Raw genomic sequence first — 24,352 nt, forward strand, 5'->3', positions numbered from 1 at the left:
ATTTTTTTAATTAAGGAACTAAATAAATTAATTTAATTTTTTATAAATATATTTTTAAATGTTGTTAAATCACAGCGCCAACAACTTGTCACTTTATAATTACAAATATTCTGACCAACATTTGTTCCTATATCGCTAGCTAAAACCACAACATACAAATTATCGTATTAGATACAAATATTAGATTAAATTTAAGTTGACTCTGAAAGCTTTTCTTTAATGATTAACCAACGTAATAGGAATACACACTTTGGCTTATAATAAATATGTTTCATTTAGAATAAACAAATGACTACCTTAATTCATATTATTACTTTTTTTTAAATTATGGGATGGGAAGTAACATTAGAATGATAATACTAATTCTTATTAAAGCCATAAATAAATAAATCTAAGAAATAGGTTACAATAAACATTCCATTACGACATTATACAAAAAGCATATTTCAAGCGCTAGAAAATAAGTCATTATTTACACAGTCGGTTTCAAGGAGAGATTACGAAGGAGGCAAAGATCACTAGCGGTAGCCTTCCTTCCTGCAGTAGTGTTTAGGTCATACAGTCGTAGGACTAAGTCAGTCGTGAACAAATCAGGCAAAGCGCGTACCAAACTTGGAACCTGAAAAAATAAGAAACTATTTATAACCTGAAAAGTATATACAATAAACATGGAAGGATTATTAAATACAAAATAAATAAAATAAAATAAATAAAGTATTTTCCAATTGAACAAACAATGTAATTATTATTTTATAATGTTTTAATATAACAATTTTCATTTATTTAAAAATTTTATGAGGTTTCGGGCAACTGTGCGCCCGTTGTCAAACTGTTTTTTATTTTTTGATACATTTTTCAGCAATTTCTTGCTCGTAGTTTGTATTTTGATGTTTTGAAAACTAATAAAGCAATGGATGACAATAATAATAATAATGTAATGACAGTTGACTATCAGCTCATCTCGATTCTCTTCCTCACAAGTCAGAAGATCAACAAGGCACTCATAAGCCAAACTTTCACAAAACTACTTTTCACTTAATTTAGGTATGTTTTAATAAATTACTTTAATCAAAACTTAGAAGTAAGCAATATAAGCAATAACATGAAGCTTTGAGAGGAAAGGTTAAAAAACAAGTTTCCCAAAAAATTCGCTAGGAGCTCTTATGCCTTTAACATTTAACATGACTTTAAATAGGTCTGCTCACAATGCTATACTTATAATATTTAACATGGTAAAACATTTTACATTTGACACAACATCATGAATACCCCTGAAATAGGATCAGATAAAAAGAATAGCAGGTGTAAATGGTACTTAGTATTAAGACCTGAAAATACTTTCGTCATTATGCCAGTTTAAAAATAAACAAAAAATCACATAATTTAAGCACATTTGTTTCTTTAAATGATACGAGTATTAAATTCGTAAATTGATTGCTTGTTAGTAATTTATTTTTTAGCAGAAAATTATTTTCAAAATGGATGATTAAGCAAGTGCAGTCAGAACTGAACTAAAAATTCACCATAACTTTTAATGGCAGAGGTTTTCTTTTCTTATTTATATTAAATGGCCTAACAACGTCTATCACAAATCCTAGTATTGAGATTTTTACTTAAATATAAACATTTACTTCTAGTTTTTCTCCTAATACTAATTTGTACTTTACAGATAACTGTAGGTTAGAAGTCTATGTAATGGTGATTTTTAAAATATTCCCATTGTTAATTGCATTCAGTTGAAAATGAATGTAACCTATATTAATTTCAACTTTGGTCTAAAAATAAAGAACAGTAACAAATCTACTTAAACAATTGATAATATTGTGGCATGTAAGATTATAAATAATTTAGGACATTTTAGCTTTGTAAAAACATAAAAATGGTTTTGTATTTCATTGAATTCTAACCCTTTTCTTATTCTCAAAAAAGATGATACGTTTAAAAGATGTCAACATGTAGTCTATTTCATTTCTGCATGCTTGAATATTTACCTATTACCTATTAATTAATAACTTAATTCATTTCACTCAAACTCAAACCTATTATTAGGCAAGGCTTAAACAACAATAAAACAGCTGATTGAGAATATTTATTGTAAATAAAGAAATAAAATACTCACCAGCGTTGCAGGCATGTGCTGCAGGAGTGGTCTTGCTTCATCTTTACCACAGCTTACAATCAAGTCAATGAATCTGAATACAAAGTGGGTTTGTTGGGATATATACGGAGTCTGCTCAGTGACGAAAGAGAAGAAATTGAAAAGAAATTTTAGAGATTTAAGAAGAGAGGGACGAAGCTGAGGAGATTCAGTTTTACTCTGACTGCTGCCAGCAACGGAGACGACTCCTCCACTTCCACCAACTCCATCTTCGAGGTGTAATAGTTTTCCTGGTATCAAGTCTTCTATTTCTTCCATCTGCCAAATGATTACATATATTAAAATAAAAAAAATATTGAGGATTATACACTGTGTAGGGTACAGAATAAATAAATAATTACACATAATTTGGAGAAAAAAAAAGAAGTATAATTCACGTATTATACAACAACAAACACCACCCTACTATCAATTAGCTAATAGCTAAGTGCAAATGAAACTGATTGTGGTCATAACAACCATGGAAACAACTAATATATATTTCAAAAGCCTAAATAAGTTGAAATAGAGCTAATTATATAGCTTGAAAAGTAAGTGGAGAACCTTTTGAGTAGAGCTTACATGGACAGAATATACTTTGGGATGGTAAATCATTCCTCCTTCACATAACCTTATCACCTTGCTAAACAGCAACTATCTTGAATTTCTGTTTTAACATTAAGGTTTATTTTACATTATTTTATGGAGTGTACTAATTTGTAAGTTAAATGTTATTTCTAACATTTAAAAATGGAAAAAATGTTAAATGAGAAATTTATTTTTTATCAAATTATTATCACATTAAATCACAATACACACGCAAAACTGTTTAAAAAAAAACCCAGATAAAACTAAACAAAAATATTGGACTAAATCACAATACCCAACAATTACAAAACTCACATGAATGAAATTTAATTTTCGAATTCAACCACAGAAATCAATTACAATTATAATTATAAAGAAAACTATAACTAAATTATCATGGAGGCAATTTTTGGTTATTAATGGTTCATTGATAAATAAATATATCTATGGCAATGTTCATAAATTATTTTAATTTATAACAACTTTTAGTTTCATTTTGATGTAGCAATAAATGAGTACTTACGTCAGTAGGAAAAGGTCTTTTCTGAGGGGAAGTCCCTTGATATTGCCATGCGGCATAGATGCAATAGACGCACAATTTGGCCAATGCGGAACATTGCGGTTCCATTAGCTGGTTATTCCTGAAATACAAAAATATGAATATATCTTTTAAATATTATCTCTACACATTATTCAACATAAATAAAAATATATTATTATAAAATATAAATTTTGAAGATGGTGAGGGATGTAAAAATCCAAATAGATTAAATAACAAACAAGAAAATGATTGCTTATTCGACCTATTGGAACAGAACAACTAAGACACTAGATAACTATGGAACTTTCGAAAACCGAAAAATTAACATATAAAAAGAAATCCAGGTTTCTTCTCCTTTTTCTAAAAACATTATCACCTTTCATATATACCACTAGCCAGTTATTACTAACATTCTTTCTCGACATCATCAAGACAGTACATCTCATGTCAATAGTTAAAAAAAACAAAACAGGAACCTATTATTTAATTAACTAACAAATCAAATTAATATGAAATCAATCATTAATTTTAATCAATTTCAACAAACTTAATGTATATTATAAAAGATAATAAATGCTTACAAAATTATGTTATGTAAATAATGAGGAAGAACGAACGTCAATAGTACTTCAGTACACGTTTCTATATCAAGATGAAGCACAGCCAATACAAGATCGACAGCTTTATCTAATTCCTCTTTATAACGAAGTTTCATAACTTCCTAAAAATGAATATAAAGAATTAAAACAAAACAAAGAGAATGATTTTTTCTCTAGATTCCATGCTTTTTAAATCAGAAACAATTAAAGAAAAGATATCTAAAAAATAATAAAGTACCTGCTTTTAACTCAAGTTTTAAAAAAATCTAAACTAAATCAACTTCAATATTCAATAAAATAAAATTATAATTACACATTTATACAAAATGTGCACATTATTTTACTTAACAAATATTAAAATTTGATAATTTTTCCTAGTAAAATATCAACTAATGTTTTATTTTGATATCACTAAATTCATATAATTATAAATTTAATTAATGTTTTATATATTTGGCAGAACAACCCCCTTAGCCTTCTCTAGCATCCTCTATCTCGTGCTGCAGCACTGTGTATCAAAGCCTTGGCATCTCATTTCTCTCTATCCAGCCATCTTGTCCTAAGCAGGCCCCTTCTCTTTTCATGAAGTACGTCTTTCATGACTTTTTTTGGGGGATCTCAGACTATCCTATGGAAACGATATGACCAGCCCAATACAGTCTATCCAACTTGATAAATTGGACTAGGTTGATATCTATTATGTATCTAGTTCCTGAGTATCCTTTTCCCCCAAACTCCTCCCCTCCCTCTCTTTAAGATCCTAAGATTCTTCTCAGCACTAGCCTTTCCAATATTAGGAGATTTCCCTCAGACTTGATAGTTGCCCATGTTTCTGATCCATAGGTGAGCTACTGGGCATACCAGGGTCTTGTATAGATGGAATATTAAAAGAAATAAATCTACTTTTAAAATGCTTTGCCAAGTTAAAGAAACACTGATTCATCTACTGATTTGTGGGATGCTATTTTATGAGTTTAACTCGGATATGAAGTACAAGTAGGACTTTGGGGACTTGTAAGTAGAGACTCAATGTTGATAATCCAACATAATTTTGATTACCCTCAACTACCATAACTAGAAAAGATATAATCATTATTGTAAATATTTATGTATTGATAAGCCCGATCTGTTCAATATCTAGTCTAGTGATTGCTTTTAGCATAGTATTAAAAAATAAATATTTTCTTCGAAAAATATAAGAAAAATACTATTGTATGTACATTATTAGTATTTTTTACCTTGACAAGTGACATAACAAACCATTGAGGTCCAGCAGTAATAAAAAGACTTTCGAGAGCATGAGTAGCAGACACATTCAGCCATCCTTTATCTTGGACACCCGACCAAATCTCACCAAGTTCATCGCTCATAGGTTCTCTAGAAACAATGCTAAAAAAGTATTTCATCAGACCAGCTGAATTATCAAATGAAAGTAAAATAAACTGTTGTTAAATGAAATAGAAAATAAAATAAAATGATGTTTGCCTAATTAGATTAAATTCCAGTGCTCATACAGTATATCGTAACATCAAGTAAGGAAACCAAGAATCATACCTGTGAGAAAGGGGGCTGACTTTGAGTTTCGAAGAAGTTGCTATATGCATATCATATTGGATTTTTCTTATTATCTGGCCCATCAAAGAAAACCTTTCTTTAAAGTTCTCCTGCTGAGGAACTTCTTCGTTACCGACGGCTGTCAGGAACTGCTGTACCATGTTCATAGGTTTCAGGAGTGAATCTTGAGGTAAAATCTATAAGTGATAGAGACAGAATTAATTATGCAAGGATTATATGTCGAAACAGTATCATAGCTATCATGCTACAATAGCATAAATTAAAAAGTCTCAATAATTATTTATTTCTTAAATTAAAAAAAAAAGAGAAAATTTTCCCTCTTAACTTTAATATAACTGAACAGGACCAGAATGACTCACTGATAAATGAACAAACCTTAGACTGTAGGGTTCCAATCTGTATGTATTGCATCTGAATAAAACTTTATTATTATTTATGTTTCAATTATCTCTGCAGTTAATATCAGGTTGCTCTGAGTAAATTTCATAGAAAACAATTAAGACTATACTTCAAACTGTTGATATTCTGAGCTTTAATAAGGTTTTTAGCAACATTAAACTCTTATCTGGAATCTTGAGATAAAATGCTGGACATAATCAAATTTTTGAATTTTAGTTCTATTTTATTTATCAAAAAATTAGATAAATAGGGCAATATCAATTGAGAGGGGGTCTGTTCTTAATTAGTTACAATCCTCTCCCACTAGCCACAGCTAATCATCAAATAGGTATAGAATTTATTAATTTAATGTTTATCTTTACATTTCGTGCGACAGGGAAACGGAGATCCAAAATAGTTAATCAGGAAACATTCCAGTAAAACTTCACTTTCAAAACCTTATACAATGGATTTATAAGTATAGGATGGATTGACTATAATTAATATATTATTAGTATTTATAATATATCAATATTTTAGTAAACAAAAAACATAGTCATATAAATTATTAAAGCCACTTAGGCAGCGTGCCGACTAATTACTAAATAAAATAACTACAAGTTACCTGCATGTAACTACAAAGCCAGACAGACGCACATATTGGTAGACAACACATGCTCTGACGCATATTTTCTAATATACGTTTCACATCAGCTGTAGAAAGTAAACTTAACTCCCAGGCGGAAACAACTTCTTTAGTCGCAGCTGGCACACTCATACATATTCTATCCCAACTTACTCCTCTAGAATGAGAGAAAAATATATTATAAGTAATTTGGTGAACTTAAGGGCCCAAAAAAGATCAAATTGTTGTAATAAATGGCTATTATGCAATTCTATCAATCTAGTTTGGAATGGTTTGGATGTGTTATAAAATAAAATAGTTTATAGATAATTGGTATAGACTTAAAATGTTTGCACAACAGTAGAAGTTAGCAAATTTAGGATTTGTTGTCAAAAAAGAAGTTGCATAGGATGAATAGTTGTTGGGAGGGAGAAAAGCTTAAGATGTCATTCCAAAAAAATAAATAAAACTACAAGTATCAAATATACTTTTTTTTTTTTTGTCCCACTATTTTCCCCTCATGCATCCCTTTTCCAGCCAATAAAGTGACCAACTATGCACAACTTAAACATGAAACTTTATTGTCATTATTTATTTTTGAACAACAAAACAATTTTAGAAGCTGACTTACATTGCTGAAAAATCTGGTTGAGGAGATTTAAGTTGAGCAAGGAGAGCATCGACAACGAGCTGATCTGCTTGATTGATCATTAAATCGGGACATTTAGGATGAGCTCTTTCTACCATGCATTCTTCAACCCAAGTTTCAATAAAACTTTTTTCCCCACGCATATCTTCACCGCCAAACACCACCTGAAGGATACGATTCATATTCATTTCCTAATAGACTTTCTTAAAAATAAATTTTTTTATTCATCTAACCTTGGCATTTCCAATGGAATAGAGTACTTTTTGTTTTATAGCAAATAAAAATTAAAAATCAATTCATATTATTTTTTTTTCATCATCAGTTATTCAATCATAGGGCATATTTTTGACCCTACACACCCTGAAGGCGTAAATTGTCTTATTTTGTGTAAAATTATTTCTCTCCAGCTTTATTTAAAAACCATTTATTACTTTAACATCATCAATCTACCACACTCATGCAAAAAATTTATATTTCTGCATACAAAAATACCAATTACTTTTAAAAATTATCTGGTATTAATAGAAATGTATTAAAAACTGTATATCTAAATACAACGAGAAAGATAAATATGTAAGTACCAAGTTAATATGCTAATCCTATCACAAAATATTCAGAGAAAAACTTCAGAAAAAGAATTTTCCAATTAATATAAATTTTTAAAATAATAAATACCTGAGATCCATTAGTTTGCACAATTGAACAAAGCATCAGGAATGTCATATCAAAAAGTACAGGGCGGGCAGTAGTTCCTCCTTTAGCGCATTCATTGAATTTGATCAGTTTAGAAACAAATGTCTTAAGCTTCCCTTCGACTGCTGCTACTGATAAAATTAATTCAAAGCTTTTTCCGGCCAGCACTTGAGATAAAACATTCGGCAATGCATCCTAAAAGAAAAGTAACACGGTGTATAGAAAAATTAATATAAACCAATAAAGATTTTGTAATCTTGTTTCAATGAGCAATGTCATTGAAATACCAATAAATAACCAACCAGTCAATGTTTCGTTTTTTAGGCAACATCAATTGGTATAGAAAAAAAATATATGAACACAAGAATGCAAATCAGTAGGGCTACCCACGCCCCTATGGTATATTTAGTGGATATTATTTATCTTATAGCACTAATACAAGGGTAATCCCAAAAGTTCTTATTTTTTTAAAAAAAATAAACAGTACATTTATTTCAATATTTATATAATTTTAAAGGGTGAACATCTGTCCATTTTTCAACATAATCATAACTTTGATTGATACATTTTTGAAGATACTGTGACAGCTTTTGGGTGCTGATATCATACCAGTTCCCATTATGTCCATGAAAATTTTTTGAATCTCTTTTGCCACCTCCTCATTGGAGCTGAATCACCTTTTGGCCAATATTATTTAGTGCTAAGCAGGGACTGTAGAGAAGAAGATGTAACAGGTACAGGAAATTTGAAAATTATTGCTTGCCAAAATTTGAACTAATATAGTCAGGCAGTAAAATCTATGCTTTGTTGATTAACTTCGTGCTCACTGGAGCCACAATAAACAAGGAACATAAATATACATTATCATAGTTCATGATGAAATTATCATAGCTTTGATGAAAAAATGAAAGACGGGATTCAATGCTTTCTCAAGGCAAAGTGGAGGACTGACATAAGCAAGGTGATTGATACAAAATCTGCCACAGCTTCTTTAAAAATGTACTGATCGAATAGGGAGCTATGTAAAATAAACAATTCAATCTTTCAAATGATGTATTTTTTAACAAATAATTAAATAATGATAAAATAAATAAAAAATGATGTAAGGTATTGTTAATTTTTTTACAAAAACATACTTTTGGGATTAATCTTGTCTCAGAAAAAATTACAATTCACGAACTACCATCAATTTTGAAGGTTCCTTACAATATTTGATCATAGAAATAAATATTGTATACTTATAGCATTTAAATTTTATGGCACTAAAATGTAATATTTTGATTTTAAAGTGCAAATCCATTTTATTCATATAGGAAAAATCTTTACTCAGAATATTTTAAATGCTTGAAGGATTAGATTGTTTTTAGGTCAATTTTATTTTTTCTTAATTTAAATATTTAAAAATTTACATAAATAATTATCTGTTTTTAAAAATGCATACATTTTTGTTCAACTCATAAAAATTAGATATGACACACAAAAAGTTCATCTAAATAAAAAATAAAGAATAAAACAATTTTATTTTTATATAGGTCACTTATAATTAGACATTGCTTAGCCAACAGTTTTTCAATAATGACTAATTAAACAATAACAGTTAACATCATCACAATAAGAACTCACTTCAGTTGAAAATGTCTCATCTATGAAACTGGTTTGAATTCACATCTTTTTCACACTTCAATGTTATTTTATACAATTTGTATTTTTTGATGCAATCTATATACTGAAGTAATATTTTAAGAATCCACAACCTCCATGTTTAATGAGAGCATCCATCAACATCCATACATGTTTAAATGATTGTACTTAACTTAATTCTATGTATGTTAGTATTAATGGTGATATTGTACCTCTTAATTATTATTGTTTATCTGTTTATAATTTATAATTATAACCGTAATTGAGTATTTCTTCAGTTGAAGTTTAATTACTTCATACTTTATAATATTTAAAAACATAGACATAAGGAAGTTGAAATAAATATCAATCTGTTGTACTGTTTTCAATAGAGATAAAATGTTTTTAATTATATATATTTAAGAACCTTTAACGACTTAGGAGAATTTTATAACAGATCCATATGGGTTAAAATGAAGAAGCATTTTCCACACCTTCCTCAACATATTAATAGAAGAAAAAAAGGTGCAACAGGAAAAAATATTGACATTTAATTCCACTTCATGTAATCAAATAAATTATTAAATGTAAGTATAATTTTTTGTAATCCTCATTGCCTTCTAATGTTTTCCTCTGATCGATATTATTACTTAGTGATTATTAAAACATGTCAATACTCCTCATGAAACTTATAAACTAATTTTTGATTGAATTATCTTAGAAAAACCACAATAAAATTAAAAACTTTATTATTGTTGGTTTTTGTTTAGACTTATTTAAGTTTTATTTTAAAAGATTTAATCCACTGTATCTATACTATAAAATCGCTGTAAATTATTTAAAATATTAATAAAAAAAGAATTTATTTGAATTATTTTCAAAGTTTTCAAAGTATAATGATTCCAAAGTGCCTATTTGTCTTCTTATTTTCTTCAGTTGTAGAAATATGGGTAGTGAAATTTCTAATAGGCGACCACTGAGAAAAAAAAATACAAATAAATGTCAAGTTCTACAGATCATCCTGTGGTACCCTCTGAGTAGTTAAGTGGAATGTCAAAATAATATCGGTCCAGTAGTTTCTGAGAAAACCTTCGTAGATTTTTTAAAAATTCGATTACTGAATGCTACATACCATCACTTAAACTGTGATATTCTGTAACTCAGGAATAAACTTTACCATTAAAAAAAAAAAATGCTTGAAGTCAGAAACAATAATATAGGTGTCCTACAAACTGATCGTTAATAGATATGTCTTTAGAATGATGCATTAATTTTTTTTAGGAATTAAAATTGTTGATTTTTTTTTTTTTTGTTTTGAGTTATAAGGTATCCAGTCTAAACACTAATATATTGAACAACTTTCAAGAGATATAAAAACTATTTTTTTTTTCATATTGATCACAAATAATCTTCATATTTGTAAATATTAAACCAAAAACCTTATGCCCACTAAACAAAATTATAATAAAAATACATTCAGTGAACAATTTTTTTTTCAGTTATTTCATAGCTTAACTTTAAATCAAGTAACACCAGGCAGTAGATATAGTTTTTTAAAACAATTTTTAGGTGTAAAACAAATTATGCTAAAACAAAATGTAACAGTTAACATAATAATTTCTACCTGTATTTTAGAATAATCAGCATCTAAAGTCTTCAAAATTCGTTGTAAAGTAGGCTGAGCCCGTATTATTACTTTCAGAATGGCCATTCCAGAATTCTGGTTGCCAGATGTATTTATATCCATTCTCGCAAGTCCACAGCTCACAACCTCTCGACTGAAATAAAAAATCAATTTTTATTTCACAGACTCACGCACAAATGCCTTTATCTGTTTTCTAACTATAATAAAAAAGAATATCTTCTTACTATTTGCTTTGTTATTTTTATGTTTGAATATACCATTAGAAAGGGAAAAAAATAATAATCAAATTGCTTCTTATAGGATTTTTGGATGTTTCCAATTTTGAGAGCAATAGCCTGTCAAGGGGTCAGGGTCAATAATTATTTAATTTTCCGAAAAATCTTCTTATTTTAAAAAATAACATCAAAAATATCAATAAAATTTATATCAATTAATTAATACAACCCATTTACCAATTATTCTTTCTTTTATTTGAAACATTTCTGTACATAAGTATGAAGTATTGAAGTCCAGAAAATAGTCATGTTAAGTCAGACTCAGAAAAAAATGGTTTATTTTTAGATTTAAGTTGTATATTATGATAATATCCTGGTTAAAACTGTATTGATTGGATATGTTTTTATACAGATTTTTTTAAACTTAAATTTTCGTCTCGTTTTGACTTAAATCCTTTATACTTATCAGTACAGATTTTCGGGTTGGATAATAACTGACAATTATTACTTATAATAATTTGATTATATAGACTAGTTAAAAGGTCAGTCATAAGTGAGAAAAATAAGGGCTGAAAGAGTTCAGTTCTAGAACATACCAGTGCTTCATTAATCTTAAAATTTAACTAAAACAATAACGAAAAAGAGGAATGCAGATGAAAGTAAATACCTTTGATTATATGCTAAAACTTGTTTGTCGTTGAGTAGTTTTAATTTTACTAGTTCTGTGAGTATTGCTTCGATACAGTTTGAAGAAGCCGGAGAGTCCATGAGATCGATAAGAGGTACAAACTGAAGGAGAAGTTGAATAGATTGGGCTACATCTTCATTGTAGTCACCGTCAGCTAAGAAAAATTAAAAAAGTCAATATATTTTATATATATTAAGTTAATTAGTAGACCATAAAGATAACATTGCCTGAAGTGGTGGGAAGTAAGGGCCTCAAAATAGTAAACAAACAATTTACTGATAGATAAAGTTTCAATTAACATTGCGGGTCTTCATCAGAGGTAAATAAACAAGATACAAAACAATATAGAACTGCTGTTGAAGTAGAGAATAGAATATAGAAAATGATAGAAATATCGACAGATAAATTAAAAAACAGTATAGAAGTCGAAAAAAATAATATAGTAGCGCAGTAAAATCTCACTTAACTGAAAGCAAAAATAATAAATTTTGTTCAGAGTTGACTAGTTTCAGCAATTACACTATTATCATTAGAACTAAATTGTCCAAACTAAAAGATCAATGATTTACAAAAGAGAAATTTGTTTTTACAACACCAAATCTTAAGATAAGAGGAGGTGGACACAGTATTCCTGAAACGTACAAGAAATAAATTGATGAAATACGCTACTGCATTTTAATTTTTGATCTGAAGGCAGGATAAGAGGTTTAAAAAAAATTGTCAAATAGTGAGATAGTGAAAAACATTTATAGCAAATATAGTAAAAGAGAAAAGAAAATATAGTCACAGTAAAACAAAAAGTACAAATGAATCTAGAGACAGATTCATATTTTGAAAGTATGTGTGGAGTCATCGAATAGATAATAGATTGAAGTAAAAATGATGTCTATCAATCAATTTTTTTTTTTATTTTGAAATACAGTCTGAGTGTCACTTGGTCCATCTCATCCTTGGCTATATTAATGAAGATTTAAAGAACCGTTTCAGAAAAAAAAAAAAAAAAAAAAAAAATTTGACTGTAAGGGCTATACTTACCAGAAGAAATAATATTAGATCCGGTCAAGGCAAACAATATCTGAGGAAGCTTTAAAAAAGTGAATGCGCCCCACTTAGACTCTTCGTTATTAGTTCCTAATACATTGTTCAGGCTCATCAAACAAGCTCTTATGATTTCACAACATAATCTAGCCATTTTATAACCCTAAAAAAAAAAAAAATTCAACTTCAGTAGCTAATTAAAGAAAAAGTTTTTATGTTACAGCCAAAATATTTGGCATGCATAAATATACAAACATACAGTAATTAAGAACCAAAAAACAATCAAATAAATATTTAACATGCTGGTCCTAGGGCTGTCCCGCACTACTGATCTGAACATTCATAAGGGACAATGGTGTTATTTATGGATTGTCCGAATATTACTATAAAACCGCTTGGTTAATGGAATAAGCACTTGTTTAAGACTGCTTTAGCCCTCTACAATAGTTTCGGAAACTTTTTTTCCGGCAGTCCCATGGAACTCAAAACTTTTTCCTGCCTATAGCTAGACTAAATAAATTAATTTTAATAAAAAAGACCTAATTACATAATATTTTAAAATAGTTAACCTTAAGCCTCTGAAGTAATCGGAGTTGATTAGCTAGTTCATTTGTATCAACGCTTGGATTCAGCATAACTTGAATAGCAAGTAGAGCTTGAACACAATACGTCAAAGGTTCTGTATTATCAATTTCTCTTTCATTGAGACTTGTCAAACTAGTGGTACCCAATTCAAGATGGCAAAGCTTTCTGAAACAAATGGATAAGATGATTAAATTAATTTTATCACCATATCTTAGGACAGTCAAAAGAGCTGTCGAACTGAAGTTACTTTGATACAATTATAGATAGTCATATTTCAAGAATGTTTAAAACCAATAACGACAAGAAACCATTTAGCATCAAAGTGAATTAATGAATAAATTATGTAGAATGAAAAAAAAAAAAATAATAAAATAAAATTTTCTTAATGAACGAAATTAAAAATTAATTTAAATGAAAGATACAGTTATTAAATTAACTGAAGGGCTTAGGGCAATAATATGAAAAACTCCATAATGAAAATTGTTCAGTAGAGCAGTTCCTAAAAATTCTACAATGCTTACTTAACGTTTTATACAATTCATATTACATAATATTATGGATAAATATGGTTGGAATCAGAGTGTATAGACAAATAAACATTTAAACAGCTTTATAAAGGTAGGAAAGCAAGAGGAATTTCACACAAAATTCTAATTGCCACATTCTTGTCCTAAGCCATTAAAAAAAGTTATAGTAAAAGAAACAAAACAAGATAAATAAAAAGGAATTTCTTCTGACATTAAAAAACAAACTAATTCAATTAGTATTTTACCAAAAACAATCACATTTGATATTACTACAAGAACATTTCATGTATTCGATATAAAAATATCTCAAAGAATAATATCTTTTCTTACTTAGTGTTATGACCACCATGTAAAAAGAAAAAAAAATGTTATGTAAGTTCACAATATCTATTGCATTGTAAATAGGATAAGTGCAGATACTAAGTCTATGTACAACACTTAAGACTTAAGTTTAACTAGGTACATGTTTTATAGTATATAATTTTCATTTATCACAAAAAGTAAGTCCTTTGGACCCTGGACATAATTATTAGTTACAGTATATTATAGAACAACACCAAGTATAAAAAACAATTTAAGATTAACTTACGATAAAAGTTCTTGTATAGGGGCAACAGTAGCAAGGGTTGGATTTTGTAAAATGACATCTTCAACATCATGGCATTTCCGAACAACGTCGTTATACAAAACTGTAAATTAAAAAGTAATTTTTCAATGACTTAAATTATAATTTTAGAATAGGCAAAATTTTTTCTACATTTGGAGACCCTTAATTTTTTAGTAATTTTAAAAAAAAAAATGAAAATGTGAGAAAACTATTACTACAAATATTTATTTAATGTTTTGATGTGTGGCATATTTATAAGAATATTTCTCAGTAATGCAGATCATAAACAATATAACCATCCAACATAAATTAAAAATGTCTATTAATACCTTTGTCATCATGTTTGGCCAAATACAGCATAGCTGTTAGAAAATCACAATTTAGCATATAGCCTAAAATTGATGCAGGTTTCTGCAGCATGTCGTTATGAGATTCGGGTGAAGATATTGCAGCATGGTGATAGCACTGAAGTAGCCAATGAGCTAGGCTCAGAATCGCACTAGCTAAGATGCCCTCTTCAGGTTTACCACGGCACGTGATACCACTCTACAAATTATAAGACCTTAGATTAATTAAACAACAGTGATTTTCAACATCACAGCATAAAACTCATCATAAATGCACCAAAAGAACATAATAGGAAGGGTTAAAGATAAAAACAATTAGCTAAGTCTTAACATTATACTTATAAGAAAAATCTTATATATTTAATATTTACAATTGATATATTAAAATTATTGAAAATAAACTAGAATATAAGTTTAGATAATCAATTCTAACATTATTTTGTAAAAATATAGTATTTATTTTAAAAATGTGAAATTTCGAAAACATTATTGTTAAATATCACAAAAAATGTTTTGTTTTTTTTCCCTGACCTTTATTGAAAATATATAGATAACAATATTGATGTATAAAAAGGTGCCCTTCCTTTGCCATATGGCACAAAAAATGGCTAAGACAGCATTAATATTTTACAACTGAACAAGGATTTGAATTATATGAGTAGAGACTTAATACCATTGTATTTTATATTATTTTAAATAAAGAAAATTAACTGATGAACCTACCTGAATACCTTCGATAAATTCCAAGAGACAGTTAACACAATGAGGCTTGTGAAAACCATCATACTTTGCGATGCGTTGCAGCACTGCCGCATAGGATACAAGCTAAGAACAAATAAAGAATAATTTTAATAAGTTAAAGTAAATTTATCTAAATAAATAATTTGAATGGACACTTAAGCAGTTTACTGAAACTCCTCATTGCTAATTATAATTGTTCCTTGTAATTGCTACAGCATATTTTTCTCTTCTTAATTGATTGCTATATCTCAAATACACATTCTCAAAGTATGTACTGTATCGGAATAAGAAAATTACTGACTTTACAATAACTAGATCTGTTTGACGTTTTATGAAATGATTCAGTAAGTACACAATAGAACCCTGATTATCTGTCCCAGTCAAGATCAAGACATTGCTGGTTAACCTGGAGTGTTATGTATGAAAAAAAAAAAAAATGTTGAACTTTTATTAGGATAAGGACTTCATTTTAAAAATTAATTACGCATATTTACATAATTAAAAAATAAAATAAAATTCCTAGTACTATCATGTATGCATAAATGCACCACCTTGCATCAATCAGGGTAAAAGGGGTTCTTTTTAATATAAATGTTGCACTTTTTTTATAAGTCGGAAAAATTAATAAGATACCAACTCCTATCAAAGATTTGTCTTATCATGATTCGAAACGCCACCAAAATCCCTTTAAAATGCTGAAGTAAAACTACTTGTAATATATAACTTGTAATTTCATGTTTTAATGCACCTTGACTCAATTTATAACCATTTATGTGTGAATCTATACATATACACACACACACACACAAATATAAACTACATACACATATATAGATAGCCTAAAACAATGAGGCGGCACTCAGCCAATCACCCCCATGATGTAATGCCTAACGGCGGTCCCGTGGAGGGTGAGAAACAGGTGTATGGCGGTGGTTTTAGTGGGTAAGAATCCCACACACGGATAGGTACGGGCCTATCCGTGTCTTTTGAAGATTTCCACCGACCCTCGTAAAAAAAAAAAAAAAACCCACATACATACTCACACACACATATATACTACATAAACGGTCATAAATAGGGCCAAAATGCATAGAAGAAACTTTGTTTTTCCCCTATTCTTGAAAGTAGTGTAATACATATAAATCCAAGTTTTACCAATAAATTTTAAAGTAATTTGATGCAACTTCAAATGATGATAGAAAAAATGTTAGATAGATTTGGTATTAAGAATTTTTTCCTAGAAACTAAAAATAGTGTTAATATGTATAAAGTTATATTTATAATTTATATTCCTCGAATTTGACCCCTCCCATCACTTCTACATGTGAAACTAATTTGTAAGATGTTTACATATGTATCATTTATCATTATAAAACACAATGTATCACATAAAACACCATAAATCGAGATAAAATGGGCCAAAACATATGTATTAGCAATTTTATTTATTTCTTGAAATTGCAAGTATGTGTTCATGAATTTGAGTGTAAATCGAAGTTTAGCAAATGCATTTTAAAAGAAATACTATGCTGTTTCGAATGATTGATTCTTTCCAAGCATGCACTTGGCAGTATGTGATGTGCTGAATTGACTCTGAGGCCGATCTACATAATGGTTTCTACACATATCCGCCTCCTATATGTTTTAGGAGCTATTATCTGGTCCTGAATGGCAAAAATAAATTTTTCTAGTTTTGGGTAATAGGGTACCTCTGCGAATCCACATTAGGGATGCATTCATACCAACTTTTTCTTCCAACAAACTGTGGTTTGAAATCTTCCATGAAATTCTTTTAATTTCCACTTATCCAGCAGGAGTATCTGATTTACTCTTAAGGGGTAATTTCAATACCAAAGGTTGAAGGCAGTATATCCAAGGCAGCTATCCAATGCCGTAATAGTTGAGCTGACTCTATGTGTCATTGGACCTCATTGATCTTTGTAAATTTCTGTTTCATGCTATCCATCATTATATTATTATTAGTTATTTTTTAATATTTAGTCCTGAATCGAAAATAAAAAGTACACAGCAAAATAATATTTTATTACTTTTATTATTACATATTTAATAACTTATTCTTTCTTTGATTACTCAAAATTCAAATTTTTTGTAATTCAGAATGAACAACTTTCACTTACCTATACATGGGATTTATAGAAAGGGAAAGCATTGTAATTGTGCGAAATTTTGAATTTTTAACAGAAATACACGTTCTGAGGTCCACTAAGTCCAAATAATCAAGTTTTTTAAAATGATCAGTGTGAACAGCCTAGCACAAAAATGAAAAGTAGTATGGAAATGAAACTGCATATTGAAGGCGGGTATATGATCTGGAGAGTGACAGAAACTTTTTTTTTTTTTTTTTAAAAAAAAAGGGTATTCATGATATTTAGTTTAACAAGTTAAATGGAAAACACTCTTAACATGGTTGAGAGTCTGTTACTAGGTCTGTTAAATGGAGAATGACATCACGCAACAGATCAGCTGAGCTCTCACCATTTTGTTTGTTATCGTGTTAGATTACTTGCTCGTAGCTTGAATTTTGATTGTGTTAGTATTGTTTTCCATGTTATTATTACTAATAAAGCAATGGATGACAATAATAATATAATGACAGTTGTCAATTAACTCATCTTGATATTCTTTCTCACAAGTTAGAAGATCGACTAGGCACTCACTGGCCATCACTTTTCACTCAATTTAGGCCTGTTGTAATAAATTACTTAAGTCAAATTTTATAAGTAAACAATAACATGAAGTTTAGGAAGAAAAGGTTATAAAACAAGTAGGTCAGAAATCCACTAGGAGCTCTTATGCATTTAACATTTAACATGACTTTAAATAGGGCTGCTCACATTCCAATACTTGTAACATTTAACATGGTAAAACTTTTACATTTAACACATCATGAATACCCCGAAAATCGATTGACTGGAAGTGCCACTTTATAGAACTGATTTTTTGTATTTTTTTTTATTTTATCCAATGATTTTGAATTAACCTGGCAAATCAATGAGCAATTAAGTACTATTTAATATCAAATAGGTTTTATCATAATTTAAATAGTTCAACAAGATTTAAATGCCAAATTTACAAAAAATCTTCCTCTAAGCTTAAGTACCTTCAGTTTTGATTTGAGCCCCACAGAGAACTGTGGAATACACATATTTTGTCAAAACTGATTTTAAGATGCAGTGATAGGTTGCTTTAAAAGTCTTGCATTACTGCTTTGTTAAATTGTAAACTAAGTAATCTTTGCAAGAACGAAATTTATATTTGTTACTATTACATTGAGAAACCCTAAAACATAAATTTTTACAGCAATAGAAAAATAAAAATTGTTTGTTAATAACTTTGACCTTTCGAAAACCACAAAAATACCGACAACTTGAATATGAGTCCACCAACCAACACAAAATATTGTAGGTGACTATATTGGGTAGTAAATGAAAGTTGTGTGATGGGTGCACTGCACCACATTTTTATCATAATCATTTTCATGTAGGGTAAGTTTTAAGTAATCCAAAAAAGCCGGTTCAAATTACCAAAAATTTAAAAATACATACATATACTGTAATATATTTGAACATGCATCACATTATTTTTTTGAACAAAAATGTTATTAAATTAACCCTGTGTAAAAATACTTGTAAAAAACCAACCTGATCAAATCTTATAAAAATGATGTTTTAATTCCATGAAATTAGAAAGAGATTGTGTACTTATAATTTTTTATATTCTTGTTACAGAAAACCCTCATGACAAGGTCTCTGATACAATGAACCCCAGGCAAATTGAATCCCCTACAAAAATACACTGAATTTCTTATTCACATTTGTTGTAACATACTAATTTGGTAAAGACGCAGTTGAAAGGCATAATAAATAAACATCAATTGTCAATTGTTTATCTTGCAATTTTATTGAACTCAATAAATAATTATTTATTCATTTTCTTATAATATAAAAACTTATACTATAAACTGCCGGGATTATTTATGCTTTGAGGAATAGAGAATGGTTTATTTGTCACTCAAGAACTCTGAATGGTTTTTTCTTACTATCTACCCAACAAATCAATAACTAGAAATCAGTAAAAGATTTATATGTCGAACAATTTTATAGTTACTTTAGTATAATATTCCAAATTAAACATTAAAGGCCAATTGATGTGAAAAAAAAAATAAGAGATTCAGAGTAACCTATCCAAACCTTTCTTAAATTATAGAAATATTTTTGAGATTATTGTGGAAAATAATAAGGATGCAGTCTTATTAAATTCTTTTTAATTAATATATTGGTGTCATCATCTAGGCTGAAATTGGAACAAAAATTTACATGAAATATTAATTATAAAAACTATAGGTAAAATAAATAATGTAAATTAAAAATATTATATATAAAAATAAGAATGATACTGTGAGGAGAAGATGGTTGGGTTGGGGTGTGGTCAGTAAAAAAACACAAATAAACAAAAACTTATTTATTTGTGTTTTTTTGCTGACAGCACCCCTGGTGGCTAATGCAGGGGAATAATGTATAATATTATCTATCATTTTTATTTTTATAAACAATTTTTTTAATTTAGGTCATTTATTTTACCAATGATTTTAATAACTCATATCTCATATAACCTTTGTTCCAATTTTAGTTCGAATGATGACTCACACTGGGTTGAAATGTCTTATAAAAAGAAAATAATAAGACTGCAGCCTGATAATTTTCTATAATCAACATAACAACAATTCTAGGGATTATGTAACCCTAAATTTGTTGAAACAAGAATTAGTTTACCTAAAGATAAACTTGCTATTAATAATTTTAGTGTGGGAATCGTAGTATTCTTAAATTTAAAGGTTAAATACAAGAAGTCAACTATTGATTCAATAACAAACCCTGAAATGATGATATCACTTGTTGAAAATCATAGTGGTGCAAGTCTGAAATCCATCTAATTAAATCACTTATTATACTAACTAATAAACTAAATCAAATTACAACTTCTCTAGTAATTTTTTTTTCTTTCAATTTTTTGCCTTTTCACTACACATTATTAGAAGTTCGACCCAAAATTGAGATCCACTGTTCCCTCCCTTAAACAAACGTTAATTTTAATCTCCTCCCTCAAGGTGTATGTTGTACAAATAAGATGTCAAAATAAACTTTTGACATAAAACACCTGTATACATAAAAAATGAATAATGTTAGTTTCATTTTTGAATCATTTTTATGTTTAATTTTTCCTCAACATGCAATATACTCTTCATAATAAAGGTAATGAATATTTTATTTATTAAATTTTGTAAATGATATAATTCCAATTACATTTTGTTACATACCTGTGCGCTAAGAGAATGCTTTAGATAAGACATAACCAGTTGATTTGGACCAGGACCGACCAAAGCCTGCTGTAGAATACAATCGGCAAGATTATAAACATCGCCACTTACACCCCTTGGCAAAATCTATAAAAAATATAAACAAACCCCATAGAAAATAACAATATATTAAGTCAGTTGAATAAAATGAATCACAGATTAAAAAAAAATTAGAAAGTTAATAGTTAAACATATGTAATAGATTGTAGCAAGATAGTCCAGGCAGCGGTCAAGAAAAACACTATTTATTAGTATCCAATGTTTTGCCCCACTTAGCAGGGCTAAATGAGAAAGAGATAAAAACTTTGTAAAATATGGTAAAACAATAGAATATAAATAGGAAAAATGCAAAAAAATAAAGAGAAAAACTAAATAAATAATAAAAAAATGTTAATCAATATATTACTAATTAATAAAAAATACAGTAATGAGAGGTAGCATTGTTTATGTAAAACTAGAATAATGAATAGTGAAATTATACTTAATAGAAGTAACAGCAAATATAGTAAAATTAAAAGAAAGAGTGGTATAGTAAATGAGGTATAGGTAAGGTGCATTAACAAATGAGGGGGAGTAAGTGAACTATGTAAATGAATTGAAACAAGAGATGATAAAAGAGAAATAATAATTAAGGTTTTTACCCGAGTCCTGGAGATTGCAAAGGAGCTAGATGAAATGATAAGAGCAGGTATAGAAGACTTTAAGTGCAACGAATTTTTGTGCAATGGCTTCATGACCGAAAAATCCAATGTACAGGATCATAACAAAATATTTTAATGGTTAGGATGGGTATAGGAGAGGATGAGACCAATTTTATAACATAAATAAAAGGTTAAAAGAATACATAAACAAGAAAAAAAACATTAAAAATTATAGAATAGAAAGTAGAAAATTACAGTAAAAACTAAGAGAAGCATGAGAAAACTAAAGATACAGTAAATTAAACAATAATAAAACTAATATATAGATCCCCACCTTCCTTTTAATTTCATCATATTTGTTACTAAATTAAGTATTATTTCATTATTCATTACTCTAGTTTTACATAAGCAATTTAATCACTCATGACAATACCTGTTATTAATTAGTATTCTATTTATTTATATCTTTTAGCTCACAGTGTTTCTATTTTTCATAAAACTTTATTACTTTTACTTATTATTATATTCTAATTGTTATATCATATTTTACAATGTTTGTATCTTGTTCTCATTAAGCCCGGAAAAGTAGGGCAAAACGTTGGTTACCAATAAATAGTTTTTTTATTTTACTATTTTGTACTTTTCTTGACTGCCACCCATCATAAAAAAAAAAAATTATTCTCTTAAATATATATGTACCACAGTTCCACAATAAGTGAAAACTTTTGAAAATTTCTTGTTTTAGCTTATAATTTATCTTAGGAACTTTTTTGAAAATATTATGCAAGAACTTTTGCACCAGAATTTTAAGAGTAGAAGTCCTTTTAAGGACTTATACTTTTCTACTTAATAGTGAAAGTTCTTGTAAAATAAATAAATTGAAACTTTTTTAAATCCTGTTAAATACTTTAAGGTTAGTTTAAAGTCAGTAATATGAATGGCATCAAGGGTTGCCTAGGCATGAGCAATGAACTACCTTCAGGTAGATTATGAATAATTTTAATATTTATTTCATCAACAGTAGTTAGACTGTAATGATGTAGTAGAAATAGCTATCCTCTAATTTATAATTATTTTATGAATATTTTTTTTTAAACTCATAATTTTTTCTCAATGGACACTAATACTCAAGTTTTTACTTAATGTAACACAAGGTACACACAAGTATTAAAATTAATAGTTTTAAATATGTTGAAAAAAAGTTATGAACATAATATTAAAACAAATGGTTATTAAATTCCAAAATAACTGATATATAATTAGTTAATTTTTAATTGACTAATTAAATTTTAATATGAAGCCATCAGATTTTTTTTCTGAAGACTCAGTAGATGAAATGTGTAAAAAAATCAATAAACATCCTCACAGAAAGACAGTTTATTTAGAACAAACCCATTTCCCTCATAGATACCATTATACTTTAACAAAACATAGGATACATATAAACATATTAAAACCTCTAGAATGGGATGCAGGTGATGATTCAAACAGGACTGCTTTTGACAGACACAATATATCCAAAAAATTTATTATTTTTTATTTATATTTAGATTAGGGACTTTTATTTTATATTTAATGATGGATAAAACTAGAATCATCTATTTTTACTTCACCATTAAAATTAATTCACTGTCTTCACTTTTTCTTATATCAAAAAGTTTCTACATATAAAAATTAAAAAATAAAATAGAACAAAATGGGTATGTTTTACAATCATGTAATAAAATTATAAACAAATTTGAAAACAATGGAAGAGACGGAAAGGAAATTTATAACCAATATGTTTTGGTAAATGATTTAAAATAATCCTTAGAATTGTTATCTATCAAGAGGTTTTCAAAACAATCCTTTACCTACATAATCACTTAAAGAATTATTTGTCATAAATCTAATACTGATTTATTAAATACATCCTGATATACAAGGTATATTCATATACTCTGATTTTTTTATTAATAGTTTAGGAGCACAGTTAAAAGAGGGTATAATGAACATTTACATAATACATGTAAGATATCTTATTACTTTATGAGATGTAAATGATACATGCCTAGTAGAATTGAATTAAATTCATGAATCCATGTGATGCAATCCATCAAAGTATTAAGATAATCAATTCTGAGAATCTTTGAAAAGACCGTATGTTTTAAAATAATAACTAGAATAAAAAATGTAATAAAACTACTCACCGTCTTAATATGAATTCCCCATTGGAGATCAGACCACCTCTCCTTCCAAGCACGAAGAAGTAGAGCTTTGAGACTGCTAGTCTTGCTAGTAACTTTGCTGCTTTCCATTGTAACACCCATAACTAGAAACTGAACATGTGTTTAGTCTGGCACAATCCAAGCTTGGCACACCGCACACCATGTCCACAAACTCAAACCACTACACTTCACTATTAATCACTAAAAGATGAAGAAATGCACTATCTCCAAGGAAGATTGGGAAACTTGATCAAACGATATGTTGACAACTTCGTAGTTAGTCCAGGATTATATGATAATGAGAGCTGAGAGAAATTGTGGTCTTGCCA

At 28.4% G+C, this 24,352-nt stretch overlaps 1 protein-coding gene across 2 annotated transcripts; it reads right to left on the reverse strand.

Annotated features, from left to right (window-relative positions):
- Positions 1 to 399: 399 nt before the first annotated feature.
- Positions 400 to 24,134, reverse strand: MED24 (mediator complex subunit 24). Of its 2 annotated transcripts, none has more exons than XM_014417702.1 (18): positions 24,006 to 24,134; positions 21,137 to 21,262; positions 15,781 to 15,882; positions 15,040 to 15,256; positions 14,693 to 14,792; positions 13,561 to 13,741; positions 12,989 to 13,154; positions 11,933 to 12,107; positions 11,030 to 11,183; positions 7,768 to 7,980; positions 7,075 to 7,256; positions 6,444 to 6,621; positions 5,420 to 5,616; positions 5,104 to 5,242; positions 3,848 to 3,987; positions 3,249 to 3,366; positions 2,120 to 2,416; positions 400 to 619 (listed from the first exon to the last, which is right to left on the reverse strand). In XM_014417702.1, the coding sequence occupies exons 1-18, from the start codon at positions 24,123 to 24,125 to the stop codon at positions 473 to 475; spliced, it is 2,952 nt and encodes a 983-aa protein (XP_014273188.1). In that variant the 5' UTR covers positions 24,126 to 24,134; the 3' UTR covers positions 400 to 472. The 2 variants fall into 2 exon arrangements, with proteins under 2 accessions (XP_014273188.1, XP_014273189.1); XM_014417703.2 differs by having other exon boundaries at positions 5,104 to 5,254; positions 24,006 to 24,128.
- Between the last annotated feature and the right edge of the window lie 218 nt (positions 24,135 to 24,352).

The sequence above is a fragment of the Halyomorpha halys genome, unplaced genomic scaffold (genome assembly GCF_000696795.3).
Source record: "Halyomorpha halys isolate HHAL.00 unplaced genomic scaffold, Hhal_1.1 Scaffold165.1, whole genome shotgun sequence".
Taxonomy (NCBI): Eukaryota; Metazoa; Arthropoda; class Insecta; order Hemiptera; family Pentatomidae; genus Halyomorpha; species Halyomorpha halys.